The sequence below is a fragment of the Epinephelus moara genome, chromosome 2 (genome assembly GCF_006386435.1).
Source record: "Epinephelus moara isolate mb chromosome 2, YSFRI_EMoa_1.0, whole genome shotgun sequence".
Classification (NCBI taxonomy): domain Eukaryota; kingdom Metazoa; phylum Chordata; class Actinopteri; order Perciformes; family Serranidae; genus Epinephelus; species Epinephelus moara.
Window position 1 is genome coordinate 44834336 of NC_065507.1, and position 17530 is coordinate 44851865.

General features: G+C 40.8%; 1 protein-coding gene across 4 annotated transcripts in view; it reads left to right on the top strand.

Annotated features, from left to right (window-relative positions):
• si:ch1073-145m9.1 (uncharacterized) overlaps positions 1–14589 on the top strand; it is a 22995-nt gene extending 8406 nt beyond the window's left edge. For 2 of the 4 annotated variants that reach the window (XM_050056509.1, XM_050056500.1), the window contains 3 exons: positions 2729–2852; positions 2958–3130; positions 3240–3636. In XM_050056509.1, the coding sequence (XP_049912466.1) occupies positions 2729–2852; positions 2958–3130; positions 3240–3305 (363 nt within the window). In that variant the 3' untranslated portion in view covers positions 3306–3636. Of the gene's footprint in view, positions 1–2728; positions 2853–2957; positions 3131–3239; positions 3637–10070 lie in introns of those variants that run through there. The other 2 variants (XR_007570681.1, XR_007570679.1) reach the window with 2 other exon arrangements.
• Positions 14590–17530: the final 2941 nt, after the last annotated feature.

Here is a 17530-nt window from a genome sequence, read left to right on the forward strand (position 1 = left end):
ATTCATCCTGCTCTCTGTCCCTCCTCTACTGAGGACACTCACTGTCTGCAGGTCGGCTGCCTCAGGTACATGTTCAGATAAAGTGTTAGCCTACATACAGACAGCTTTCATTTAGTTTGTCTTTAACACTTTGCTGTTAGCACCGCGAGCGCGATGTGCTTGTGTCGACCGAGATCATAAATCATAATAGCGGTGAATGGGAGACTGTGGACAGAGCGGATTGAAATATTCTACATGCTGATCACATGTATTGATAAAGTATTGGCTTGGCTAGCAGAGGTTTTATCGCACTTACTCACAGTAACAAGCGTAGTNTTTCATTTAGTTTGTCTTTAACACTTTGCTGTTAGCACCGCGAGCGCGATGTGCTTGTGTCGACCGAGATCATAAATCATAATAGCGGTGAATGGGAGACTGTGGACAGAGCGGATTGAAATATTCTACATGCTGATCACATGTATTGATAAAGTATTGGCTTGGCTAGCAGAGGTTTTATCGCACTTACTCACAGTAACAAGCGTAGTTGTCGTTAACTAGAGTCATCTTGATGTTATATTCCCTTCATCTGCACCGTGGCCTCTCTGCTATTGAGTTTGTGTGTGTGTGTGTGTGTGTGTGTGTGTGTGTGTGCGTGTGCGTGTGCGTGTGCGCGTGAGGGGTGACATGCAGAGAGCAGGAGAGAGGCTGCAGAATGATGATGAAACCGAAACTTTAAAAAGTGACGCCGATAATAGCGGAGCTTACTATTATTACGGTGTTGATTAAACTTGCCTTGGGTTGTTTAATACCGGGTCTCGGTACCGATCCCTGTCCGGGCGTTTGATGAAGCCTCCTGGTTGGCTGGTGATAGACTGGTGTCAAACTATCGTTACAGCCCGTCCGAGCGGTTCATGCCAGGCTCCAATCAAACCCCCCACTGGTGATGTACTCATCGTCTCATTTGATGTTGCCCAATGACTCCAGAATGTCATCGCATTTTTTTTCTCAATAGCCGCAGGTATCAAAGCTGTGTTGACAGGAAAGAGGCAGAGGAGAAAACTGTAAAATCACCTGGGGCAGTGCGGGCGGGGCATCAAGGCCACTGTGGCCTTATGGCAGATATTATTTTCAAGGGCACAGGGCCAAATGAGGAGGGCACGAGGGTCATGGCCCTCGTGAAATTCCTGCCCTGGTCAGACAGCTATATGCTACTCATCTGAGGAAGCAAATAGCCCTGGCAGATGTCAAGCTCCAGTGTGAGAAGAGAAAGCTGCAGGACATGGAGCCTGACAGACAAATTAAAAGAAAAAACCTTAAGGAAACTGGAATCGCAAATTAAGAAACTACAGAAAGAAGTAAGTGACTTTAATGCACATTGTAAGCATGACTGTGATGCAATGTATTAATCAATATTATTTCTCTCTTTCTCTCCACAGCTCAAAGCAGACAGTGACTGATTTTAGTATTTTTCATTTAAATAAAATGAGGTCAAAGAATATTGTGGTTTCATGTTTTCATTCATTGATGTAAAGTACACTGGAGTTTTTGGTCCAGTTAACTGGGAATATAATTTGGGAAGGTCATACAGTTATGAAACCTAATAACCACTAATTGTATTAATGCCAAATACACTTACTTGTATGTTTATTCTAACAATTATTCCTTTTATTGGTAAGGATATGTGCATGTCAAAGTATGCTTGGGCTATGACAAAAATAATGTTTTAAATGTTAAATGTTTTTTTTTATCATTGTAGGCTTAATGTATTTTGTTCAAAATTGAGGCAAATACGTACATAAGAACATGAAATGACGGTAAAACACATTGATTTCCGATCGCAGTGACAGCTGACTGGACAGATAATGCACCAGGCTAAACTAAGCCTGGTTGTTAGCCTGGCCGGGATCAGGCTAAGTGCACAGAATAAATCTCCATGGCAACATATGTGCCTCTGCTTTCGAACAACTGAATCAACGCTAAATTAAGCCAGGATAAGCAACAGATCCCGACTTAATCCCTTATCTAGGTTTCGAACAACAGGCCCCAGGGCCTATAGTGCTCGTAGCTGGTGTTTGATCCCTCCATGCCTCGGTGCCTTCTCTGATGCTTAGATGGACATAGAGATGGTTTTGCTTGTCCACGTAGTCAGAATTGTAGCTGGAGTTCATCTTTTCCATTTTTTCCTTGATGTTTTATCTCTGATGCGTATACTTGAAAACTTCCGGCAGCCAGTTAGCAGAGTCAGCAGCAGGAGAGTTCACAAAGTAATGAGCTGATTTCCTTACCCTAATGAGTGACTGAAAGTTGTATATTCCTGTCATTGTCCAATATTAATCACAAAAAGTATAGCTAATATTTGTAAATAACTTAATTAGCATATGTTAGCATAAATTTTGCAGATCTGACAGAGTGGCGTTCAGATAGGTCCACGCCTAGCAACAAAATTATTATATAAATGATTAGCTGGTACAAAGGAGCCTAGTATTTGCAAAAAAAAAAATCCCTATTAATCCTTATTATACGCGCAGCAGCAGCCCGTACTGTTCTGTGTCATGATTTTTGTGACATCAAGCAGAATAGCCACTGTACCACTCACTCAGCCTTGTCTGTACAGATTTACTTGTGACTTTGACTCTAAATAGATCTTGCTTGTATGTCTATAGTATGAAACACTTATTGCAAACACACAGGTGTCTTGCTGTTAAAATGTGTCTCTTCTGATATATGCCATATCTGCATTGTGTTATAGTGGGGTTGGCTGGTGTTTGCTTTGGAGTGGTGTGTGCTTGTGTGTAACCACAATGCCAGAGGTGACCAGTGGAAGAGCAGTTTCATCACCAGCCCTCAACTCATACAAGCTATCATGGCAAACGGTAACAAGACTTTCACTGTAAACAAGGTGATGTACTGCGCAGATTAAGATAAATCACATATTCCATGAGTTCATTTGAAACTGAATCTGTATCTGGTGCTTTTAGGGTTTCGAACACCTCTTGGCACGTGGGTGGTGAGCGGATTGCACGGCCTCCCCCTGTGGCTGTATGGGTGCCAGTGGGGTTTACTCACTCACTGGCTGTTTGTACCTCCATGGATCCAGGCTCTGGGGACCCTGCTGCTGGCTGCAGGCCGCCTGCTGGCTCTATCAGTGGAGGTCATGTTGACAATTGTGAAGATGCATTGAAATAATTGCTGCTCATATTTCATATTATGTGATCATGTAAAGCTGTCTCAAATCCAACATTCTATCTGTTTCTCTGCAGATATGGTGCATATGGACACACATTGAATACCTCACCAATGAGGAGACACAGGAGGAAAAGAATTGAAAGGCACTCAGCACAGTCAACTTCTACTGTACATCTCCGCTGGTATATTGCTTACATTATTCCACTACCTTTATGTGATAACTGTCTAAGTTATCTAGAATCTTATCATTGTTACTTAATTTCCCTATGAATGAAATGATGCATTCTTTCATGCTGACTGGTAGTGATAAATTAGTTGCAGCTTCTCTAAAGACTTGGAAAAGAAAATTCTTGAGTAAAACACCAAAGCATCTGTTAAATAGGTTTTAGGGGGTACCTGTTTTTTCATACCTTCTTGAACAATGGCCTCAGGTCAAATTTGGGTCTCTCCAAAACACAAAAAAAAAACAAATTCCTGTGGGAGAACGTTGGAGAATTGGGGAAAGCAGTGTGTCATGATTTCTGAGGTAAATAATCAGTCTGCTCAAGTAACAGCAAGTGATGACCAATTACAGTTTGAAAATGTAACATTAACCAATGCTGAAGATCTACATCGACAAACGTAATATCGGTCATCTGTCTCAGTGTCCTCTTCTTCTTAATTGCTTATCTTGGAGAAATGATCCCACTGAATGGCCAGTAGTGACATACCCGGATATTTACAACTATTTGAGTAAATCACCAGGGGGGTATTCCATCAACGTAGCTAAGAATATCCAGACTAAGGTGTAATCTTGAAGTTTGACTAAACGCCAACTCCCAATCTAGCACCAACCTGTTCCATCAAGTGAAATCAGCTGGCTCCAACTGATGCTAATTCAAGCCTCACCCGATAAGCCTCAACTCATGCACACACCCAGGGAAAATAGAAAGCCCACACTAGTCGAGTGCCGAAAATGTTGCAAAATGTCAAAAAGCAAAGGAAAGGAGCGAGTGGAGGCTTTTTCTGCAGCGGAGCAAACGCACCTTATGGAAGTGTATGAGGACTATAAGGACATAATTACGAAAAAGGCAATACTGCAGCAATTAATAAAGCAAAGGAGGTGGCGTGGCGGAATATTGCCGACAGGCTAAATGTGTAAGTGACAATGAAAATTCAGCATTTCAGCATAATATTATGTTATATAAATCCCGCAACAAAGGGACAAAATATATGTATCTAAGAACACCTATTAAATCTAACAATTCAAGTACGCCTAATGAAATTCACCACATGTGTAAATTAATATTAGTGATAGACTATTTATCACATTTATCTACTGATTCCTATGTAAATTCCAGATGATGCATTTAATCAAACTATTTTATGTGAATCATGGCATTTATCACATAACTGATTGTAGATTTTGACATTTCTGAAATGATCAGTTTATAGGAAATAATCACATTACATTTATCTGTTGATTGTAGAAAATGACATTTAGCAAATCCATCAGTTCAGTGGAGATGAGGAAACCTATTAAGTGAATGCAGTTGATGGTGAATCAGTTATCTATTTCTCATCATTTGGGAGTCAACTGTAAGCTCTATCCCTGATTATATCAAAATAAGGAAAATCCCCTTAAATGTATGGAATGTGCTATAGGATGAGGAACAGACAAACCACAATGGTGTGTGTCCCATTTTAATGTGGTTGCTTTGTGTCATGGTTAATTCATAAATATAAAAGATAACCATATGTTAATGTGAACAAATCAAGCCCTATGCATGATGTATGGTGATGCTAGAAATAATCAAAATGAATAGAAAATACACCCTTTTTACCTCTCTGCAAACAGTTGCCTTACTTAGCCTCTCAGCATCACCAACACTATACAGGAATGTACCGCTAGCAAAGAACCTCAGTGCAATACAGACTGACTGCACAGTGGTCAGAGACTGGCTGCGGCGTGTGACCTTTATAATGTGTGGTTCCAGCAAACTGCATAGATACACTATGCTTTGCCTGCTGAACCGGTACCTCTCCCACAGATAGGAGTCTGTCTGTATCAATGGGTTGGTCCTGTCCTGGAAGACCCTTGGGGCTGGTGGTGGTTGGAAGGCCCTCTGAACAATGTGGGCCTCCTCATCAACAGGATCCTCGATGAAGGGGCATGCCATTATTTCCTAATTTACTCTCTCTTGCTCTGTCTCTGTGTCTCTCTGGGTGTGTCCCTCTCCTTCTCTGGCCGTTGTCAGTTGACCTTAATTGGCTGTGAATTTGCTAGCCAATTGGAAACAGAGTGGGGTGGGGATGGGAGGGCAATCACATATTCATGTACAATCTTTTTTTTAATGCCTCAGTTTCATTTTATTATAGTTTTGTTTTTATTAAATTGATTTTGGCTTTACTGTTGTGTTTTTTTTTTTTAATTATCTTATTTTTATTACATTTTAATTTGTTTTTTAATCGTTAATTTTTTTTATTAATTATGTTATATATTTTATGATCTACATATTATTATATCATTACATGACAGTTGTGAGTGTGTAAAAGCACTGGCAGAACTGTCTTTTAGGTGTCTGTTCTTGTCTGTTGAACATTTTTTGATCATAGATGGAGCTAATCCTCACCTGAATCCTGCTACAGACCAGGATTGCCCAGCAGCATAAATTACCATGGTTGATGGAAAGGAGTTGTGGCTCAGTTTGATGGAACGGAAACCGGAGTTTAGCTCGATGTATCAGGCTTAGCCAGAACCATGGTTTCCATGGTTACCGATGTGAGGCTAATCTTAGCCACTTTGATGGAACAGAACTCTGGCTCACATTAGCCAGACTTGACCATTTAAGCCTGGATTTGCCTTTAGCCTGCTTGATGGAATACCCCCCTGGTAAAATCGTTTAATCCAACAAAGATCAAAACCAGGCCTTAGTTAGCTTCGACCTCTACAGTTTGTCTGGACAAATTAGTAAAATTCTTTTTGTACATAACATTAGGCACACTTAGTGTCAGGATCCTACAGTTTTCCCATTCTTCCTGCTGATGCCTCACGTCTTATTGTTTAAAAGCTCCTTTTTTTTGGTTTGGCAGGTTGTAAACACTTATAGATTCTTTACAATGTTGATAGTGCATCCCACCACAAAGCAGCTTGTAGGACTTTTTGTGTTGTTTGCTAACAGACGAAAATGACAAGGAGGCACCTTCACGCAATACAAAGTCAATAGAGAGTGACGAGCTGTTTTCCCCTCTGGTGGGGGCGGAACTTAAATGTGATCTGTTTCCATTCATTTAACAAGCAGAAACTGTACATTTCCTGTAAAAATGGAAGTTTATTTTGAAAAGAGACAACACATGTAACAAGCATAAATTCAACTGCTGTCCCTGAATGTCCTAAAGTGATGCAGGAGGGGTACCTACTACATCATATTTTGATGTGTAGGGCCACTGACTAAGCATCAGTATTTGAGTTGGGAGTGAGAATGTTATGCAACATCACCCAGTTACTCTGTAACCAGAGCAAATACTGAAACATTATCTGAGACTAATTAAGGAATACCGGCAGGCTGGTTAGAGGTATGAAAACACCTCCAGTAAACAACGGTTTCTGTTGATGATAAGAGTATTGTGTGATAACCGTAATTTGCTTTATGAAATGACACTAGCCACCAAAGGGAGAGACTTATTGTTCACATAGATCACACCACATTAAACAGGAAGGCTATATCCAAAGCCTGCATCTGCAATGGATTCAGTTTTAAGTAAAACTCTTGTGCACTGTATACCAACAAAACTTTCTTCATGTATATTTACACCTGCCCACTGCTGCTAAACATAACAAGGTGTGTGCAAATGTTTGAGAATGTTGAAGAGTGTTGAGAGTCTGAGCTGAAGCAACTACAACAGTATATGACTTTAATTTTTCTGCTATGGAACCTCATACCTTTGGTTTATTCTCAGTTTGACTTCAGCAAAAGGCTCACTTTGGGTTAGAAAAAAATTCAGAAACTATTTCTATGATAAAATAAGCCAATAAATGCAAAGATACAACATCACTACAAAACAAGGCTGGGCAGCAAGGGTTTAGTAACAAGACTTTCATGTGATGGTATTAATGTTTGACTGGTGGGAAATACTTGACTTAAATGATCTAAATGGAATTAGTTACATAAGCGTTTTTCCTTTGAAAGATATTTTGTATTTCTAGATGTGTTGACTGTTAAAAAGGCTAAGCTGTGCCTTTAATTGATTCTGTGCAAAATATTTTTTATTAAAGGGATACTTTGATGAATTTTAAACAGTTTTGTATCATAACAATGTGGATAGTGTGTGTTAATGAACTGTGGTAAACTTCCATCTTGCCAACACTGCTCATCTCTCAGCTCAATTACACGCGATAATGCGGCACATTTTCACTGGCTTTTGGGCGTAGCTATTCTAAACCTTTTTATAGTGTTTCAAATCAGATTAAACAGTATAGTATAGTCTAGTAGTACATGACAGTATATTAGGACAATTTGTCATCCATCCATCCATCCATCCATCCATCCATCCTCTTAATAGGAGGCACCCAATCAGATGCCCAAACCACCTCAGCCGGTCGGTTTCGACGCAAAGGGCCAGCAGCTCTACTCCGAACTCCTTCTGGATGTCTGAGCTCCTCACCCTATCTCTAAGGCTGAGCCCAGACACCCTTCTGAGGAAACTCATTTCGGCCGCTTGTATCCACAATCTCATTCTTTTGGTCATTACCCAAAGCTCATAACCATAGGTGAGGGTTGGGACGTAGATGGACCGGTAAATAGAGAGCTTCGCCTTCTGGCTCAGCTCCCTCTTCACCACGACAGTCCTGGCTCTTCTGCTGTTTGTCTGTTTTACTGATGTAGCAATTACAGTATTGGACTCAACAATTCATAATTAATTCCAAAATATGTAACTATAAATCATAACTCAAGATTATGCCTCAGAAACACATGAACTGACATAACAAATAAAGGAGCCTGATGGAACTCAACTTCAACAATGAGTTTTATATTAAATAACAGAAATCAAATCCTTGGAGCAGCACCACCCATTAAAAAAGAGAGGTTTATAGCCAATTAGCCTATTAATAAATTTAGTCTCACAAACTGAAGACTGCTACAGAGTTCTTTTCCTGATGTACAGTTAACCCAACATTTACACCCACACAAATCAAAAGATCAGTTTTCTTTATAAATGAAATATTTATTGAACGAGTAACTACAAACTTAAAAAAAACCTAAACAGTTTATTTTACAATTACAGGGAAGTTATCTGGCTGCATTTACTGCTGCCTTGCAATAAAATGCTGAGAGACAAGTTTCAAGAGGTGTGATCTTTTGTTCACCACTAAAACAACACAGACCCGAACACATTGAGGAATTGTACTGGTGAAACAGGAATAGGCATCATTGGTTGGGTACAACACTAAAATATCATTGTATGTTCCAGGGGCACTGCCAGGAATTTTGGGCCCCATGAAAAAAAAATCACATTGGGCACCCCCTGCGCAGCTGTTGTGTCTAGGACCTAACTGACCCATTAAAAGCTTTACATAACTCTAACTTTGAAGGCTTGCAACTGTCTTGCTCGTTGTAGTTCAATACTACCAGTACAATATTTACTGCTTGTGAGTTGTACATGCAACAGTCTGCATACAGTATGCAATTCACTATTTGATGCAAGATTAAAAGCTGCCATAAAAAATGTGCTAAAGTCCATCTTTTACAGTCTAAATGTAATTTTTATTGTAAAATCCCAAAATGGAGAATTCTCTTAACATTAATGAAATACTTAGAAAAATAACTTAAATATACATTAACTTTTCAATCACAATGAATTACGATCATCATCTGAAAATAATGAAAACAGCAGATTTTGATTCTTTATCTATAGATGTCATTTAACGGCCATAATTCAATCTAAATGAAAGCATCTAACTGGATTATTTTAATATTGCCTGTAACTTTCATACAGGCTGAGTTAGGCTACTTAATGTTTCCAACTGTCCAGCATCCAGTACAGACAGTTGTAGGCTGTTTTTGTTTCATAATAATCATTATGTGGAAAAATAATTTGCTTGAATTTCTGTCATTAAAAATATTTCGTTTTCTTTTGTGTAATGGTAAAAAAAAGAGCAAGAGAGGGAGAGAGAAATTCCCACAGACTCCTTGCAATGATGCTAACTGGCATGTCATTCAACACAGTGTTGCTCATTTTCTTCATTGGGACAAGGAGGGGTAAAGTTATGGGGAGACAGGGCTGCTGCTTCTGACTCATCTGTTGTTGAGTCTGGTAAAAGGGGCAGGGACAACTGATTTAATATGAATATCTTGCTAAACATTTACCTGCACTGATTAAATGTAGGTTAAAAAGGAGTGGAGTGTAGGCTAACACTAGTCTGTAGCTAGCTTATTTCACTTTGGACATTAAGCTAACAGGTTCATTTCTACCACTCACAGACTATAGGCTACCCACCTTTCTTGGAGCAAAACTGGGTCACATATTGACACCCTTTCTTTTGCTTCTCCTCTCTCTCCTTTCTCTCTTTCCTTCTTTGAAAACCGGGTTTTCTTTTAGTACTAGGAAGCATGATGATGACTGTAGCATTCTAGCACAACTGCTGACTGCTATTAGGCACTGTCACCGTCAGTGTGCTAATGCAGGACCAAACCATTTCATGCAGATACAGGGGGGTGGTCAGTCAATATGGATGTTTACTTTTTGGTCAAAGGGGATATTTAACTTTTACTGCCAAAAACAAGTAAAAACAAAGAGATCATTAATTTCATTACTATATTTGAAAAAAAAAAAATTTTTTTTAATGATGATGGTTTAATAATTTTATATTCATTTTTACCTATTTTGGAATTATCCTAACTAACCTGCACTTCATGAACGCCTAGCAGCACAGATGACCCAGCTGCTAAGGGATGGGACCCACCCAGAATGGTTGACACAGGGCAGGACAGACCTCCAGAGAGTAAGGCAAGTCCTGAGAAGTCAGCTGAATGGTCAGAACAAGGTCCAAGCCATCAACATGTACACACTGCCAGTCATTAGATACCCAGCTGGGATCATGAGCTGGCCAAAGTAGGAGATAGAAGCCACCGATATCAAGACAAGAAAGCTCCTCACCATAGGCCCGTTTCCACCGCAGGAACTTCAAGGTAATTTTACGGGGCTGGGGCCGTTGGTGCGTGTCTCCACGTTCTCTCCGTTCATAGCTTCCACCGCCATGTAAACGAAGAGACACGCCAGAAACACAGCAACCACCTCAGCTCCTAAGGAGCCCTCCTAGGGATAATCCCTCCTAGGGATAATGTATAGTGAGCTGGTGACTGTTGAAAAATAACTCCCAACAGGGGAATGGAACCCCGGGAGGGAGTTATTTTTCAACTGTCACTGGCTCACTATAGAGGAAATCGCCTTGTTGTTTACAAACACTTCCGAGTAGAAAACCAGCAGAGTTTAGCTGTATCACATTTTTCACATCACTATATCACCCTTTAGACTAATCTGATGTTTGTAAAGTCTATAAACACACTAGGCTCGTTCGAGATGAACTGCGCCTCGCCTGAAAAGTAGACGAGAGCAGGCGGCCGCAGTGGGGGGCAGTGACAAAAAGCCGTGGTGAAGTCGGACAGTTTCCAGCAGCCTTCAGTCCGTACAGGAAGTCACAGACACACTTACATCCTGTCTGGAATGATGTCAATTCATTAAAAAAGTGATCAGACCCATATATCAGTTTGTTTTCAGTCTCCAGGTGTTTTAATTATGATATATTAATTTATTAAAATGCTTTACAGGTGATCTGTAGTTTATGTTCATGGTTTATCCTCCATTTGACATGAACTCTCCTGTAAATCAGCATCGTATCAGTTTGACCTGTCCCCTCAACTACACAGGCTAAATAAACTGTGTTTGACTATAAGGTTCATACTTTCAGAGGAAAAAAAATACAAGACAACAGCTTTCATTAAGGCTCAGTCAGATACAGTCAGGGCTTCACATCTGATGTTATTTTAAGAATCCTCACATTCCATTGACCACAAGTCTCTGTGATGTTAAATACTTCAATAATTAAAAAGTCCAGTGTTAATATGCAGTAGACTCTGTATCTAAAACGTCATCTTGTTGAGTCAACATCTGAACCAATCAGCTGTTAGATCAGGTGAGAGCCAGGCGGTGCAGTCGGTGGAGAGCAACTGCAGCGCCTGGCTCTAAAAACTGTGGCCGCCTCGCTCTCGCGGTTTTATCGCCGTCCACTTTTGTAATACGTCAGAGCAAGTTGGGATGAAGTTGGACACAAAACTGACCGGCATGCGTTGTGCGCCGATCGCTGGTGATCGAATCTGCGCAGGCCTGGCTCATCTCGAACGAACCTATTACTATTTCTGTGTGGACGTTTCGTAATTAATAACATGGTTATCGTAGATTAACTGGGCTAACCGTTAGCTGTTAGCCGTTAGCGGTGTCTGTAATAACTCAATAACTCAATAAACGGTCCGTGAAAAAAATATTTTTTCCTGCGGATATCTTAGTTACAACATGATTGAGCTAGCAAAGCAGTCTTGTGTTGCTATGTATTCGTATTTGTATTATTTATTTGCACAGTATTAAAACAATTGGTATAAAAACATCAACAACAACAAAAAAACGATTGTGCAGGTGAGATGAAAAACTCCTTAAAGGGTTATAATTTATCTCACCTATATATTCAATTAAACAAAAAGACAAAGATTTAAAATTGCCTATAAAATAATCAATACGATACAATATAGTACCAAAAATAGAAATATAAAGTAGAAAAGAAACATGAAGTAGGCCATCTAATAAAGTCCCTAATCAATGCTGTGTGTGTGTGTTTTGTATATTTATCAGAAATAAGCAAAATCGAGAACAGACATAAAAAAACTAATCAAATGTACCACTCAAGGTGTGACACTAATCTGCATTCAAAAGATCATCAAAGCACCATAGTCAAATGCAAAGTTTATCCTGCATCTAAACAATTTTATAGTTCATTTTGAATATAGAGAAACCAGAAATTGTTTTAAATTATTTTAAAATATTGACAGAGATGGAGAGATATTTACCAAGTGTAAATACACAATGGAGGAGTGGAGGGTGTCAGGTTTGGTGACAGGAGAATCTCGTCCCTGTTTTTTTGGTCGGGGGGGAGGTCCTGCCTCAGGTGGAGGAGTTTAAGTACCTCGGGATCTTGTTCACGAGTGAGGGTAGGATGGAGCGGGAGATTGACAGGCGGATTGGGGCGGCGTCAGCAGTAATGCGGACGCTTAACCGGTCCGTTGTGGTGAAGAGGGAGCGTAGCCAGAAAGCAAAGCTCTCGATTTACCGGTCGATCTACGTTCCAACCCTCACCTATGGTCATGAGAGTGAGATCGCGAGTACAAGCAGCCGAAATGAGTTTCCTACGCAGGGTGGCTGGGCTCAGCCTTAGGGATAGGGTGAGGAGCTCAGACATCCAGGAGGGACTCGGAGTAGAGCCGTTGCTCCTCCACATTGAGAGGAGCCAGTTGAGGTGGTTCGGGCATCTGGTAAGGATGCCTTCCGGACGCCTCCCTTGGGAGGTGTTTCGGGCGTGTCCAACCGGGAGGAGACCTCGGGGCCGCCCCAGAACACGCTGGAGGGACTACATCACCCGGCTGGCCTGGGAACGCCTCGGGGTTCCCGCGGAAGAGCTGACGGAAGTGACTGGGGAGAGGACTGTCTGGGCTTCTTTGCTGAGGCTGCTGCCCCCGCGACCCGGACCCGGATAAGCGGAGGACGAGTACGAGTAAATACACAATGTGTGGTATTTATTCAGTTTTGGGAAATCACGATGTCTAGAAAGCATCAGTGGCTGCAGCTGACAGGGACAGCTAACAGCAGCAGCAAAGCTAACATCAGGATGTCATCTGTTAAAAGCCTCCCGTTGTCGGATACGACATGAAACTACTCCAGTTAGCTTAATCATGTTGTAACTAGACATCCGCTGGAAAAAATATTTTTTTCGCAGACCGTTTATTGAGTTACTGAGTTACTACACACACCGCTAACGGCTAACAGCATCCCTACGCACCTACGTCGCCTGTCGCCCCGGTCAAAATGGTCGCGCAACAATTACGTCACATCCAGAGCCCGGTAACTTTACAGGAACCTTTCTCCAACTCTGCTCTCTCAGTGGAGACACGGTGATTGAGAGGGCTGAGCGAGAGAACGTTCCTGTAGTAGTTCCTGCCCCCCAAATAGTACCAGGAACTTCTTCAGTGGAAACGGGCCTATGCATAGAGGGTTCCACCCCAAGTCCAGCACCCTGAGGCTATACACTAGGTGGAAAGAGGGAGGCCGAGGACTAGTGAGTATCAGAGCCACTATCCACGGTGAAACATCCAAAATCCAGGAGAACATCAAGAAGATCATCTGTAGAAGAACATCTGTATCCAGTATGGACTTGAAGTACCCAAATCCCGATGGGCACACCTCCAAATGTGGTTGAGAACAACAAGGCTAAGATCCTGTGGGACTTCAGCTTCCAGACTGACAAACAGCTGCTGGCTAACCAACTATAGTGGTGGTTGACAGACTAGAAGAAGGCAGTAGTGGTAGACGTGGCGATACCAGCCGACAGCAACATCAGATAGAAGGAACACGAAAAGGTGGAGAAGTATCAAGGGTTGAAAGAACAGCTGGAACAGATGTGGAAGGTCAAAGTTGACGTGGTCCCCGTGGTAGTAGGAGCACTCGGGACAGTGACCCCCAAACTGGGAGAGTGGCTCCGGCAGATTCCAGGAGCAACATCTGAAGCATCAGTCCAGAAGTGTGCAGTCCCAGGAACAGCTAAGATACTGCGCAGAACCCTCTAACTCCCAGGCCTCTGGTAGAGGACCCGAGCTTGAGGATGACACAGACACTACCCTAAGAGGGTGAGAGGGTGATTTTACATAAGTGATATAGTGATTTTATTATATATTCTTGGTGCCTTTTGTGTTCAGTTCAATGTTCTATTTGTTCAATTAAATAATTACCTTTAATTTTTTTCTTTTTAATTCAACAAGCTATTTGTTGTATTTCAACAGTAAACTGACAGCAGCAGAAAGGCAGAGCTGAGAACACTTTATCTGTTTATTATCGCAAGTAATTGTTGTCGTTGTCACAATATTCAACAAAGTTATTGCATATTTCCCTCATGTAGCCAATGTGTATCACATGATAGTAGTGGTGTTTGAGTGAGTCATATCTGATATTTACATCTAAACACATTATAATACTTGTTGAAAACATGTGAGATGCTAGGAACTGTGTAGCTCTGAATTGTGGAGTTAAACCATTGTTTTTCAACATTTGTGTCCAGCATTTTTTGGGCGGGGTTAACAGCCTGCTCGATGATGCAGTGGAGCAAGCCTTAGCATAAGGCCCCTACACTATGTAGCCGTTGAGTTTTCTAGTTGTAAAACTCTTGTTTGTTCATAACATTTGTTTGTCCATGTTTTGTTTCACTGGGTTGTAAATAAATTCTGGTTTAAGGTGTAAACACAAGAAAAACTGCATGTGGCTTTTGTGATCAATGATATATAAGTTTTAATGTTTTTGCAGCTAACAGTGAAGCAGTGACAGGACAACAGTGAAACATCCCCTCATTACATTTGGTGTCAATCATCTCAACTCATAGAGAGAAACAGGGCTGTAGGAGAGATCATGGCTTTATTGAACATCTCTAACTTTGTCCATCTTTCCCAGCAAGCCCACACCCTCTGACCCTCCATCCCCTCCAGCACTGAAATTATGGTATTCAGATATCACTAGATCATAATAATGACCGATAGGTATAGCCAAGTCAAATTTTCTCCGTACATTCCATCAGACAGCTGGTTTCTCAGGGTTATTGATAAAGGAAAAACACCCTTCAATACGCTGAGAAAAAAAAAAAAAAAAAAATCAAATTTCTGAGTCAATTTTTGTCTTTTTCCTCTTGGCCAAACAAAGAAAGTGACATCATGGCAAGAAAGTCACAATTCAGCTGGAGTGTAGACAGAAAATGCTTTATGTAAATATAACTGAGAAGGAGCCTTTTCTGGAAATTTCAGGACTGGTACAGAGAAAAATCCATTGTAGAAGTCACAGAAATTATGAGCCCATGTTTCCGAAACAGTAGCCCTCATAGACCAGAGTGCAATTCAGCAGGACGACATGTGACCTTTGATTGAAAGCAGTCAGTGTTGCCAAAGGGGAGAACAAAATAAACCCTAAGTTGGATCAACCATGATTATATCTCAACAGTATATGAGTATTTGTGGGGAGATTTTTCTATTATATTTTTGCAGTTTGACTTTGTAGGACAAGAATGTATGTATTGACTATTTGTCACAAGCCCAACTCTACTCTGTTTTTTTCTGTAAATTTTCCAAATTTCATTTGTAATCTGTGTATAGAACTGCTTGGAAATACCTACTGCAGGTAACATTCATTTCCACCTGTGCCCAGAGGGAGAGTGCGCTTCTTGAAGCCTATGCACTGAGAGTGTAGCTGAGTGTCCTTTAAGGGGGCTAAGGCAGGACCACCTCAGCTAGAGCCACTGACATCACTGCGAGAGACGGAGACGTCCGGCAGCACTTAAGCAACAGCAAGGCAAAGCTTGTTTTCTTCATTCACTTAAAAAAATTACAGTGGGGTACTTATTGAAGGCATCACATTTTCAGAAATTTTGCAGATATAAATGGCTAAATTTATGTTAAAGCTTGACTTTATTTTCACTTTTTCCAAAAAAAGCTCATCAGTTATTTCTCTACAGAGCTACAAATGTCGTGCTCATCTTAATTAATCCATGACCACACAACTATGACTATGATTTTGCATTACTTACAGGGTCCGTTCACCCGTACCTATTTCTCACTTACCTCTAATTGATATGTAGGCATGCAGATAGTTTTGGTTTGATTAAAGATATAGTTTGGATTTTTTTAAATGGGGTAGTGTGGGGTACTTTTGCATAGTTAGTGTATTACATACAACTGATGTCAGTCGGCGCGCCTCCAGTTTGGAGAAACAGGCTAGAGTCTGACATGGAAGCTGAACAATGTACTGCTGTTGAGGGGTCAGCAACAAAACACATTTAGCCACCTTAAAAAGATCCCACCTAAAACAGTCAATATCAGTTTAAGTCTGTATATTGAGAGTATTTTCACTACTGTATCTTTAAGTCAGACAGCCTGTTCCGATGGGAAGCTGTTAACGGCTTCAGTTCCCCATCTGTGCTCTTGTCAAAGCCACCAGACTCCATTGAGAAAAACTGTAATTTTAGGTCGCTGAACACAGGAGCTGCTGGCCTACAGCTACAGCATTCAGTTGGTCAGTTTGTGTTATTGTGTGACTTTGGTGAATCTGAGCTAACCCCTTTAAATGCCCAAGTCACATGATAACACTAACTGGTAAAGGTAGACCAGCAGCAGCTCCTGTGTTCAGCAATGTTAAATAACCTTTTCTCAATGGAGTCTGGCTTTGAAGAGAGAAATATAACTTAACTTACATTAAGGTAAAGCAATGAAAATACTCTGAATATAGTGTACACTTAAACTGATATTGTTTTAGGGGGGACTTCATATGATGGCTAACATACATTTTGTTGCTGACTCCTCCACCGCAGTAGATAGCTTAGTTTGTGTGTCAGACTACAGCCTGCTTCTCCAAACTGGGGGCATGCGGACTGACAACTATTGTATGTAATAAACTGTCGATGGATAAGTACCCCATACAACCCAAAATCTGAACTGTCCCTTTAACCCAGTTCAGAGATAACCATCTCTGACATTTCTGTCTCCACCTCAACACAATTGAAGTGTACAGGATTTCATTAGTAGAATTGACAAATGACAAAAGAGGCAACAGCAACATTTCCTTCAAAGTGTCAAGTGGGGCCCCAAACTTTCGTTTTCCCAGGGACTTTCAGAGGAACTTGGAATGATTCCACCAAAACTATCTGCAAAGTCAGATACAGTGGCAGTTGTGCCCAACCTGAGAGTCTGGACCCCACTAGAGGTTGCAAGTTCATAACCATGACATGAAGAACACAAATCTACTATACACATTATGTTCACCTTTTGAAATACTGTATGGTTGTACCTCAAAAAAAATCTACAATTGACTAACTGACAGTTAACTACAGTAACAAGCAAATATGGTTGGGAACTGCACTGTATGCGAGATACATTTTGTTTTTAAAATTTTTTTTTTTTTAAATAATTTCAGTGATCTGATCCTGTTAGTGCTCCATGTAGACCAGCAGTTGTCCGCAAGGACAGATTAATTTCCTTTCACTGACATAGGCTGAAAAAGTTATTGTGTTCATGGTTATTATTCCCACTGA